This window comes from Lactuca virosa, chromosome 3, assembly GCF_052849685.1.
Source record: "Lactuca virosa cultivar CGN04683 chromosome 3, Lactuca_virosa_CGN04683_v6, whole genome shotgun sequence".
Lineage (NCBI taxonomy): Eukaryota > Viridiplantae > Streptophyta > Magnoliopsida > Asterales > Asteraceae > Lactuca > Lactuca virosa.
In genome coordinates, this window is record NC_136428.1 from 75,224,145 (window position 1) to 75,235,582 (window position 11,438).

The window sequence follows — 11,438 nt, forward strand, 5'->3', positions numbered from 1 at the left end:
TATACTTGCAAAAGTTGCAATTGCTTTCTTACATCCATGGAACCACTCATATAACTCTTCAAACCCTATAAATATAATTTATCCTTTTGTGTTGACATACATGCAATATGTAATCTACAAATTTCTTATATAGGCTAAATATTTCATTTAACTCATCAATTAAATAGCATGATTTGAAGAGTTTTAAGAGTTACAAATCATAATATTTCAATTAATCATAAATTAATTTGTGTAAGTTGAATAGTCTTGGAAGTTTCAAATGCATGAGGTTCAAGGAAAAATGCTAGTTTTATATATATATATATATATATATATATATATATATATATATATATATATAGATAGATAAACCGTAACGACACACGAATGAATCCCCACTAGTTAATACGCATTGGTCATCATAACCAATCTAAGCTAATATTTTCATAATTTTGAAGCGCAAAATGAATATATATATATATATATATATATATATATATATATATATATATATATATATATATATATATATATATAGACCAAATTCGAACATCTATGATGCTTAGAAGCTAAATAAAGGTATAACCTTTAAAAGTTGAATATTTCTTATGGGATATATATCAATCAAAACTCATACATTTGTTCGTTAATAATCATATAAAAACATAAGGTAGTGTTTGGTATGTTGTAATCGAAGAAGAATGGAATGAAATGTTACCGTGTAATGTAAAATTCTTGTTTGTTTGCCATAAAAAATGAAATGAAACGTTCCTTATGCAATGTGATTTTTTCTTCGGGACTGATTTACATTACATGATGGAGTGTTTATTTTCATTCCTTACTGAATGATACATTACAATTATAAAATACTTCCATTTAAGGTTTCATGATAATTAATTTTTTATTTTGAAATGGTTTATATAACTCTTTTTTAACTACTTAAAATACATTGAACATATATTTTAAATGAAATGAAATATGTTTATATTTAATTTGTTTAACCATATACCTTTTTATTTAAGGTTTGGTATATAAAATAATATATATTTTTTCTTTATTCATCAATTTACATTTATTCAGTTTACTATTTATACATACCAACATACATGTTTAATTCCGTTATTTCGAACCAACTAAACATGTCAAATAAATATAATTGATCCATCACATTACATATATGATACAATTATGTTATGATTTCATTTCATCCTACGAAACAGGCCCTAACAAAAAGTGACTGTCATCTCTAACTTACATCAAATTTATCATTTTATCTTATTAGAGATTATTACAAGTATTTAACTATTAGTAAAAACAATTATTGAACTAAACATCGAAACAAAAACTATATCTTTAAAGCCAACATAAATTTGCAAGTAGTTAGGTGAACTCTCATTAAGATGAAAACCACAAGACAAGGTTTCCAAAAAGTATATGAAAACCCAAAGGTAAATTACTTTTGCTCCAACAACGCCAAAAGAAGAATTAAGACACCATAAAAGAATATTTAAATTGTTGTGTCATTGTTGAATTCATTTACAAACAATTGCAACAAAGTCGGGTGGCTCAGTAAATACATCATAAATTCAATATAAAAGAATTTATTTTATCCGTGCTATCCCGAATATGTATATGGTACTTTTTTCGCATTACAAAATTACAAGTTTTGTCAAAACCTGCATCAAGTTCACAAAGTTTTCACGCACAAAGTCAGATTCTCTGCTAACAGTGTACTTTCATCATTTTATCCATTTAGCTGCTTAACTATATTTTGCAGACTTGTTATATTAAATAATGCAAAGCAGAACAACTTAAAGACAAACGAAAACAACAATATTCAAGGGGTTCAAATTCTAACACCAATTTTGGAGTTTAACTCAAGCTACTTCCTTTTTAAGTAATTAGGGCTATTTTATTTTCAGAGTTATTTTTTGAAGTTTAATCTTTTTCAGAAATCATCTTCTAACTAGATAACCTCTTTAGGATTTATATTAGAGAATAAGACCAATATAGCCATATTTATATAAGGCTTTTCACAAAGTAACCAAAATATTTCCATTTTCTACAAAATAACCACCCAATTTCCCAATGGACCACTGCCAAATTGGGTCCCCTTATCTAAAACTTTCATTTAGACTTTTCCTTTTTCTACACCAGATTTTTTTTTTCTTTCTAAAATCTCTCTCAACCTAACCCTCTATTCAACCTCATACATATTTGTCTTTTTCTATTCAACATTATCTACTAAATTAGATAATTCATATTTTAATTATGAGTCACATTAGGGTTTTAGGTTATTTTTTATTTTTTTGGAAAATGAGAGGTTTTAAGGTTACATAGGGCGGCTAGGCTTCTGTTTTTAGAGTGAAAAAATTAAAGTTAAGTTGTATAAAATTTATAACTTGAGAAAAAATCTTGAAAGAACCGAGATTGTTTCTGGCTTTCACCTTTCCTATTTACTCAACATCATTAAACATTTATAAGTTTTTACAGTTAAAAAACCATTCTCCCCCCTATTCACAAAAGGTTTAAATACAAAAAACACATTGTACTTTCAACTTTCCTAGTTAATTCCACATCATTAAACCTTTATACTTTTTTGGCCATTAAAAAAAATCATTTTCCCCTATTACCTGGTTTAAGAAAAGGTTATATAGTATATACAAAAAAAAGCACAATGTACTTTCTCCATTTTATCAATTTAGCCACTAAATTCTTTTTTATAAATAATAATAATAATAATAATAATGATACTTTAGTGGCTAAATCGATACAATGATGGAAGTACATTGTATTTTCTGTATTTGGCCACATATCAAAACCAGGTAACCAGGAAAAATGGTTTTTTTTAAACAATAAAACAAAGTATAATGGTTTAAACACTATAAAATATAGTAAAGTGGCTAAATCGATTATACGAAAAAAGTCAAGTGTATTTGTGTATGTGTATTGTATGTTTCCCACGATGTAACAACCAAACAAATTACATACCATGAATTTAACCAAGATACTTTAGCAAGACTCCATCATTTCCTAGCACGAATCCTTGTCTATCATTGATAAACCTACACAAGAGGATGATCAGCATAACAAAACGTATTCCTATATTTTAAAAAGTTTGAAAACATCAAGAATGGTCATGTGAAAAAACTCACTTTACTGAGTAAAGATTAGCAGCAATATTATCAGCTGCTTTATCACGACTCCATGACTTTCCACTGTTGGTGGTTTTCAAAAGAACTCCACTTCCTCCAGCAGCCCAAGCTTCTTCCTGTACATTATTCAGATTATCCAAATAAAATGGAATGATACCAAATCAAGCAACAGGGTTAATAAAAGTGGTTATTTATTTACCTTTGATTTGTAACCAACATCAAGAATACCAAATCCACGACTCTGTACAGGAATTTCTTCAAACTCTTCTGTTATCTGGGGGGATAACAGTATAAAACTTCAGGTGGTTAGACCAAAACAGTTAAATGAAAGAAATAGCAATGTGCTTTCATTCATTTGCTTAAGATTTCATTTCTTCTTAATACAACATTATATTTTGAAAAAAAAACTACCAAATTATAGCAATGTCAATGGAAGTACGTTGCTATTTCTTGTATTTAGCACTAAGCTAAATGTCAATGAATCAAGAAAAAGCTTTTAAATTTGTGGAATTTGACTTACCCCTGTGCCTTTGCTGAGATAAAGACCACCACCACGTACAAGAAGCCAAAGACCACCATCTGCTCTCCAACCCATGTTTTGAATTCTTCTTGCAACTGCCCTATTATGGGGTTGCCAGTATGGCTACAATTTTTACAATCCTCCAAGGTTATTATCGTCAAAAAGCTAAATAGTTACTAAAAATATATCATCAAAAAAGAGTTTAACCTGTCCTGGTTCCCAAGTGAGGTAAAAGTTACCACGACTAGAAACAGCAACATAGTTTCCTTCAGGGGAGCGATTCACTGTATTGAAGGTGCCTGTATAGTAACTAGCCCCACTAATACCACTAGAAACTGTTCTGCAATTGAATTACACCATTTTAACTGTTAGTTTGCATAAAATTACAAATCATGGTTAAAACAACATGATAATCATGTTAATAGAAAAGGGATATTCAATAGATCACCTATTAAGAGTAGCTGAAACAGTTTCTTGTACTGCTGCTTTCCAGTTGTAACCTCTATTTGATGTAACATATATTGCACCTTCATCCGTTACCATTTCTGCACTGTTTTCTTCAGTTGCCTTTATATATACCTGCAAATTTATAAAAATGTAGATTTTTAGCTTCTTTTTAACTGAGCATCATGAAAAAAGTATTAATGATATGATTATAGAGTGGATTAGGTTTAGGGATTACTATGTCCCCTGGGAGTTCAGCACTTAATGGTATGCGTTCCCAACTATCTCCAGAGTCTGATGTGTGTAAAAGAATTGCAGGTTTTCCAACAATCCACCCTTCTTTTCCCTTGAAACTTATGGAATTAAACCTGTAATTAAAATCTTCATCTTCTGCTGAAGATATTGAGCGAGACACCCATGTGCTTCCACCATCTTTAGTCTCTAAAAGAGTTTGTCTTGTCCCCAACAGAAAACCTACCAAAAAACACCATTCAAATCAAATGATCATCAAAATCATGTCAAAAAATTCACAAGGGACAAGAGCGACTAGGGAAGAATAATTTGATAGAGCAAAATGCTGATGATCTATGTTCGTTGATTTTATCTAAGCTCGTCTGTTTGTATAATTACAAAGGTGACCAAACATGTGGTAAGATTCGAAATTAAAGGAAGTATGAAATACTATTACTATTCATCTTCCTCCAAGAAATATCAAATTATGAATATGAAAACCCAAACATATACATTTTTCTTTTGTGAAATCTCTTATGTTATCAGTTTGGAATGACTAAATGTCTGCCACGTCTAATAAATTTGAATTAAGATAGCATTCATAATGCTTAAACAACTAGTGCCCCATTAGTCTTCTCCATTTCTCCATCTAGCAATTGATATTATGAACTCAATTACCATAAAATTCGACATTAAATCACAATGTGAACTGTGAAGATGGAAACTACCTAAAAGTAAGTGTGTGTGCGTGAGAGAGAGAGAGAGAGAGAGAGAGAGAGGAGACCATGAGAAGGGTCTTCAGGGACAAAAGCGATGTCCAGAAGGACAACGCCAGGATCAATCGGAAGGTAAACTCTCTCCCATTCAGAAAGGTCATCAGCTTTGGCAACGGAGGTGGTATCCAGCCCAATCAATGGCGCAAGCGAAAGCGCAGCAGCGGCAGTGGCAGTGTCGGCAATGAAGTCACGACGGTTCAGCGCAGAAGCTCTGATGGTAGTTAAACTCCGAGGAGGTTGTTGAAAGTTTCGAGAATGGCAAAAAGCACCAATAGGAGTAGGATGGCGATGATTGAACAAAGAATTGAGTAGAGACGAAGGCTTTATCGCTGTAATTGCGTTTGAACAATCAGGTACCAGCTTCGCAGCCACCATTTTTGTCCGGCTTCAACTTTTCACTCCCTCTCTCTTCCTCTCGCTCCCCGGCCTCTTATCCAAAATCTGGAAACCTCTCCTTCGCGGGAGCGTTTATTAGTGGATAGAGTTACTTAATACCTAATCTATTGTTTAGAAAAGCTTCTGAAGAACAGTAACAACAACGGGGATGTAGCTCAGATGGTAGAGCGCTCGCTTAGCATGCGAGAGGTACGGGGATCGATACCCCGCATCTCCATTTTGAAGAAAAAGCATGCTAGAATTTTGCTTTTCGTACATATATTATAAAATGTTACATATTTGAGTAAAATGGTTTTTAAAAAAAGAGTCAGGACTGAACGGCCAAAGTGGGGATGTAGCTCAGATGGTAGAGCGCTCGCTTAGCATGCGAGAGGTACGGGGATCGATACCCCGCATCTCCATTTTGAAGAAACATCCAAAAATATTTTTTTTTCGTACATGTATATTTTATATATCCACAGGAAAACAACCTAAATGGGGATGTAGCTCAGATGGTAGAGCGCTCGCTTAGCATGCGAGAGGTACGGGGATCGATACCCCGCATCTCCATCTTGATGTATTATTTTCAACTTTTACTTTTTAGTTGCCAAATTTGATCTGTTAATGCTGTTTTATAAATAAAAGAAAATTTTGATCTGTTACTTTTCGTTTAAATCCTAGCTGAACATTTTTTTTTGTAACTTATATCATCAACAATGCAATAAATATTTTGGCTGTTCTACAAATAAAAGAAAAGTTTAGTTGTTGCAAACATAGAACAAAGTGTTTTTTGTACTTGGTTTCTCAAGCTATGATAGTAAGTGTTGCGTATTCGTAAACAGGCAGACATTTTTTAGCCAAAATGAGATCGTATCGATGATTCTTTTTCGAATATATGATACATATATGTACTAATAGTCTAATACCATACATGTTTGATTAAATAAACAAAAATAAATCCCATGTCAACAACCGAACATGATTTTATCTTGTCTCAAACTCACAACCACCAATTTAATGAAAAAAATACATAAATATATTGGGTCAAAACAGACATATCAAACCATTTCTTGCTTCTAAACCTCAAATTCAAATATACAATATAGAAAGCCCTTGATGCTCATTTGCCTCCTTTCCTACTTGTGCTATCTAAATGTGTATATTATCCCTGCCCAAAAATTACAATCATGGTATATAAAATATAAATCCTCTTATTTCCCTATCACCGACTCTTCCTATTTTCTCATAATGGAAGATTCGATCGGATTTCATTTAAATAGATCCAAAAATACTAATCACGAGCCGGCTTCTTCTTCCGACCACTGGTAGGCTTTGGCAATCCATCAAACAGCGGACTTGTTATGGCTGCTTGAAGATCCAACGTGAAGTTCAACATAGACATTGGCCAAAAAGACGATGAAGATGGGCTACTGTTACAATTACTATTACTATTACTATTACTGATACTGTTACTGTTACTAGCAGCTTCTGAAAGTTGAAAAGTCGGTGCACTTGAAGACTTCCTCACCCCACTAAACGCCTGAACCACAGGCACCATGTTTACATCAGAACCACCTTCTGATATTTTTGGCCGCAGTCCCAACCCTTTCACATAGGCTGCTGATGATGTCATCATCATGTCCGGGGTGTGGTTGTTAAGGTCAACCTCTGACTTTCTTCTTCTCACCAACTTCTCAATGCTTTTATCAGAACCAGCTTCTTTCACATCCGTTTTAGATATCTTGGAAAACCCGTTATTTTCGCTTTTTGACTTTCTGTGAAGACCGAGGGGCGTTTGAGTCATTTCAGAACCTTCTTTCAAGCTGTTGTGATTGTTTGGTGTAAGTCTGTAATAGTCACGTAAAGAATCGATGGATGATGAGATATTTCGCGGGGGTGAAGATGATAATTTGAGTGATTTGAGTGAATTAATTGAATCGGAATATCTACGATTGGGTGGCGTCATCTCTGAGCTACTTTGTCTGCAAGAATATCTCACCAAAATAAACAGTCTTGAATTCTTTATACAACACATTTATGGGTTCTTCATAAATATTCGATAGAAGTGAAAGTACAAATATACCCTTGAGTGTCGTGTCCGTTTGAGATTATGGGAGATGGTGGATGCCTCCCAGGTAACGGTATCTTAAGCGACTTGCGGGAAAACATTTGTAAATCGGTTGTTAGGCCATTCATCTTCTTGATGTCAGCCACCTAAGAAAGAAAGTGGCATTACAAATTTACAATATTACATTACATTACATATAAAACCAATGAAAGTTGTGATGGAGATCTGAATGCAACAATTAACATAAAGATACAACTAAAGAAGACAATATAACAACTTTTGATGATAACAAGCATATGAATCTTCCTTCGTATAACAAGTTTGACATCAAAAACAGAAACAAAATGTAGCTATTTTCAGACCTGAGGGAGTAGTATGAATGTATGAACTAAATAATTGGCCTTAGCATATGTAAGAATTCAAAGGGAGGAATCATATTCTTATCAAAATCATCAAGGTATACAAATTCATTGAACAAACAATCAAACAAGAGTGAAGCTGTAAAACGAAATGGGAATGGAAGTAAGCTAAGCAACATTACTTTCTGCAATTCCTACGGTAATGAATTAAGAAACTACCTCAACGCCATATTTGATTGCGACGCCAGCAAGTGTATCGTATTTAGAGACAGTGTGTTGAATACAACCAAAACCGCCGTTACCGACACCCGACCCACCGTTACCGTCATCGCCACCAGATGAAGAATGTTGCATTTTTAAGAGAGGGGAAGTATCGGATGACGAATGTGGCGTCGATTCCACTACTAAACCTCGATCTACTTAACAATTATCACAACAATCAACATTTTTTGCCTCTCAATCTGCACATCCCCAAATCAACACCGCGAAAAGCTCTACCAAAACCCTAAATCAGAAACCCCCGCACATTATTCGATCAATCGCAACTATTAACCAATCGTGAGAATCAAAAACAAACTCGAAACGATTGATGAACTGGTCAATCACAGAGCAAAAAGAATCAGAATCTATACTCGATCTGATTGATCAATCGTCGATCCCCGGGTTTGCTGATTGCAAAATGCCAGCAAAAAAGAGAAAGAGAGGAGAATAAGGAATAAGGGGTGATGAATGATGACGATGATAGTGTATGTAGCTGCTTTGGGTTTGAAGAAGGGAAATTGTATGGAGATAGATGGTGTAAAAGAAAGCGAAAGGTACTTGAGGAAAAGCAGAATATACAATCTCCCATAAAACGTTACCAGTTTGGAACTTTGGATCTGTGAATAGTAAATCTCGAATGAATTGATTCCCATTTATTACGGAGCCGACGTCGACGATACGATACGATACGATACGATACGATACCAGTGACCAGCGAGAAGGAGATAAGAAAAAAACTTTAACAAGTCCATGAAAGGTAAAAGTAAGAATCTAGAGTTTTAACTTTTTAACATTCGATCTTTGTACTAAATAATAGGTAATTTAGTCGTATAATAATCGCGGAAAGTGATTCAAGTTTATTAGTTTATAATGTTGCATTTGCTTAAAATTGCACAATGAGAGAGAGCAAAATGACAAAATCACCTAATCTCGATATCCACATAATGGTTTTATACCTAGTCAACGGTTAATTGGGAATTTAAGCTATAATATAGATAAGAAAACACACGTTGACTTTAATTGTTATATTCATTGCAATGGTTGTTACTTGTTAATGTTAAAGAATAAATCTATTCCATCTCACAAAGTCCATTAACATTAGTCTATATTAAGAATTTATCTCTTTGATTAGGTGTGTATAATATTGTAGCTTATCTTGTGTATCAATTACCTTGATCCTAAGCTTGATTATAGTATAAGTATTAAATAGGGCTCATGTACATTTGTTTAATAAGAAATTAAATATATTTTTTTTTTCTGGCCATCCTCCTATCATTTTTAGATAATGACAAGTGTAATAAAAATTTATTAATTTTATTAAATATGACAAGTATCATAATCTTAAGTATGTAGGAAGATGATATAAAAAAATAGAAGGATATATGATTTCTCTTGTTTAATACAATAACCATTCAAACCATCTCTTCTTATGCCTCATTCCTTGTTTTATAAGTAACTCATAAATAAGTGCAACGAAACTGGACTTTGTAAAGTTTAAATATGAAATGGAAATGTGGTGTTTGGCATTCCTTTCATCTTCTATAAGGCAGAAATATTTTTTGTATTTCATAATAAGGGCCTTTTACATTAACTTGCATGTATAACATATAGGCATGTATTTTGTCATTAGAGACAATGTATTTCGGGGGAGTGCCTCTGATAGATGTGAGCACATGGTAGTATCTTATCAAACAAAAGTAAATGCTCTCAACCATATAAAGGAAACAGCCAAAACTAAAAAAGGAAAGAAAAAAAAAAGCACGAGGCCTCTCTCATCAATGAGTTATCGTCATCCATCGTACGCCCATTGTCATCATGTTAGTGTTGCCATGTTATGGTATCGAGTGTCGACTTTCATCAATCATCTGACCAACATTCATCACTTACTCTAGTTTGCCGTCCAATGATGAGAACCTTCAATCTATGTGTGAGATATATTGGAACCTCATATTAACTTTTCAAAAGAGTCATTATGGACAGATGAGAGACTCCAACATATATAAAGACATTAGGGACTGTGTCACACCAATGTTGGATATATTAGAATATATTCAAATTTCGGTTTAAAAAACGATAAATATTGATATGGGCATATTTTGTTATAAAATTCATGCATTATCTTAATACTTTATATTGTTTTTGTCTCAAATGTTGAACAAAAGGTGCTTAATTACTTTAAAATTTCATTTTCAGCAACAAAGATATGCTCGGAAGGAAAAGGAAGCGGATTTAGCGATTGGAAGCTTGGAATTTGGATTTTGAAGAAAGAAGATAAAAATGCAGAAGAACTCGGCGAATTTATCCTACAACTCGACGTGTTGCTTTGAAAATTCCCGACAAAAATAGTGCCTTGCCGTACACGCGATTTTAGTGCATAACTCGGCGAGTTTGGGTCTTCCAACTTGACGAGTTGCACCTATTTTCAGAATCTACATAAGGATGGTTTCTGTTCGAAACCCTAACGATTGCTGGAGACTTTTAGCGACTTTTGGAGGCCAGAGACATTCTCAAGAAGCTTTAGAACTCAGAATTTGACTAGAGGTTAATTTTGAAGAGATCAAATGCAATTAATCATTACTTTTCTCTTAATTCTTTGTGTGAATCATGTTTACAACATTAGATTTCGAGTTTATGTGTTTATTGTTGGATTAGGTGTGTAAACCCATAACTATTATTGGTATGTACTTGACCCGATTATGAGCATGGTCCTTTTGGGTTGTCTTCACTCATGCAACTTGATAGGATGACAAAAGGAGAGAGAGTAGTATTTATTATATGAATAATAAATTGGTACTCAAAATGGTTTTATTAATATATTACAAGATTAATATATTATTTGTAAATCACATTAATTAATTAGTATCGATCAAAAATTAATTTGGAATTAATTTCGTGGTCAAAAGAGATTGATTAAATAATTGGGGACTAATATTGCAAATCACTGATAGTTGCAATTGGGCTGATGGATCACCTTGGAATAAGGTTGGACGAATTTTATGGGAAGCTCATGAAGAAATCGTCTAAGGGGTATTCTAGAAGGTGTCCATGGGTTGCTTAAGGCCTAAGCGGTCATATTAGGGTTTCCACCTAAAACCCTAGCAGCCATAAGTATAAATAGACCCCAATATTAAGGATTTTCACCCCATGCTTTATGAAACCCTAAGGTGGCCGAAATCCTTCTCTCCTAAGTCATTCTTCTTGCATTGGGTGTTTGTGACTCCATTAGAGGTGCAACACTTGGGGCAATAGGCTTTCAGAAGTCAATATCAA

At 33.4% G+C, this 11,438-nt stretch overlaps 2 protein-coding genes and 3 non-coding genes across 5 annotated transcripts; 3 read left to right on the top strand and 2 right to left on the bottom strand.

The window, feature by feature from the left end:
• Positions 1-1,464: 1,464 nt before the first annotated feature.
• HCF136 (photosystem II stability/assembly factor, chloroplast (HCF136)) lies at positions 1,465-5,557 on the bottom strand. The gene is made up of 9 exons (XM_079084921.1): positions 5,114-5,557; positions 4,337-4,572; positions 4,103-4,233; positions 3,862-3,994; positions 3,655-3,777; positions 3,334-3,408; positions 3,135-3,250; positions 2,971-3,044; positions 1,465-1,655 (listed from the first exon to the last, which is right to left on the bottom strand). The coding sequence occupies exons 1-8, from the start codon at positions 5,478-5,480 to the stop codon at positions 2,978-2,980; spliced, it is 1,248 nt and encodes a 415-aa protein (XP_078941047.1). The 5' UTR covers positions 5,481-5,557; the 3' UTR covers positions 1,465-1,655; positions 2,971-2,977.
• An 88-nt stretch (positions 5,558-5,645) lies between these two features.
• On the top strand, positions 5,646-5,718 carry TRNAA-AGC (transfer RNA alanine (anticodon AGC)). The gene has a single exon. It is a non-coding gene; the product is annotated as a tRNA-Ala (tRNA).
• A 111-nt stretch (positions 5,719-5,829) lies between these two features.
• TRNAA-AGC (transfer RNA alanine (anticodon AGC)) lies at positions 5,830-5,902 on the top strand. The gene has a single exon. It is a non-coding gene; the product is annotated as a tRNA-Ala (tRNA).
• Positions 5,903-5,977: 75 nt separating this feature from the next.
• Positions 5,978-6,050, top strand: TRNAA-AGC (transfer RNA alanine (anticodon AGC)). The gene has a single exon. It is a non-coding gene; the product is annotated as a tRNA-Ala (tRNA).
• Positions 6,051-6,493: 443 nt separating this feature from the next.
• Positions 6,494-8,777, bottom strand: LOC145165997 (uncharacterized). The gene is made up of 3 exons (XM_079084922.1): positions 8,127-8,777; positions 7,564-7,694; positions 6,494-7,462 (listed from the first exon to the last, which is right to left on the bottom strand). The coding sequence occupies exons 1-3, from the start codon at positions 8,259-8,261 to the stop codon at positions 6,772-6,774; spliced, it is 957 nt and encodes a 318-aa protein (XP_078941048.1). The 5' UTR covers positions 8,262-8,777; the 3' UTR covers positions 6,494-6,771.
• Between the last annotated feature and the right edge of the window lie 2,661 nt (positions 8,778-11,438).

What these genes read in the sequence shown, in the direction of transcription:
- HCF136 (XM_079084921.1), bottom strand. Translation starts at nt 5,480, where the DNA reads ATGGTGGCTGCGAAGCTGGTACCTGATTGTTCAAACGCAATTACAGCG. An exon ending in CTGAACTCCCAGGGGACATA is followed by an intron (nt 4,234 to 4,336) that starts GTAATCCCTAAA and finishes ATAAATTTGCAG; the next exon opens with GTATATATAAAGGCAACTGA. An exon ending in ATCTCAGCAAAGGCACAGGG is followed by an intron (nt 3,409 to 3,654) that starts GTAAGTCAAATT and finishes TTATCCCCCCAG; the next exon opens with ATAACAGAAGAGTTTGAAGA.
- LOC145165997 (XM_079084922.1), bottom strand. Translation starts at nt 8,261, where the DNA reads ATGCAACATTCTTCATCTGGTGGCGATGACGGTAACGGTGGGTCGGGT. An exon ending in CAATCAAATATGGCGTTGAG is followed by an intron (nt 7,695 to 8,126) that starts GTAGTTTCTTAA and finishes TTTCTTTCTTAG; the next exon opens with GTGGCTGACATCAAGAAGAT. An exon ending in AACGGACACGACACTCAAGG is followed by an intron (nt 7,463 to 7,563) that starts GTATATTTGTAC and finishes ATATTCTTGCAG; the next exon opens with ACAAAGTAGCTCAGAGATGA.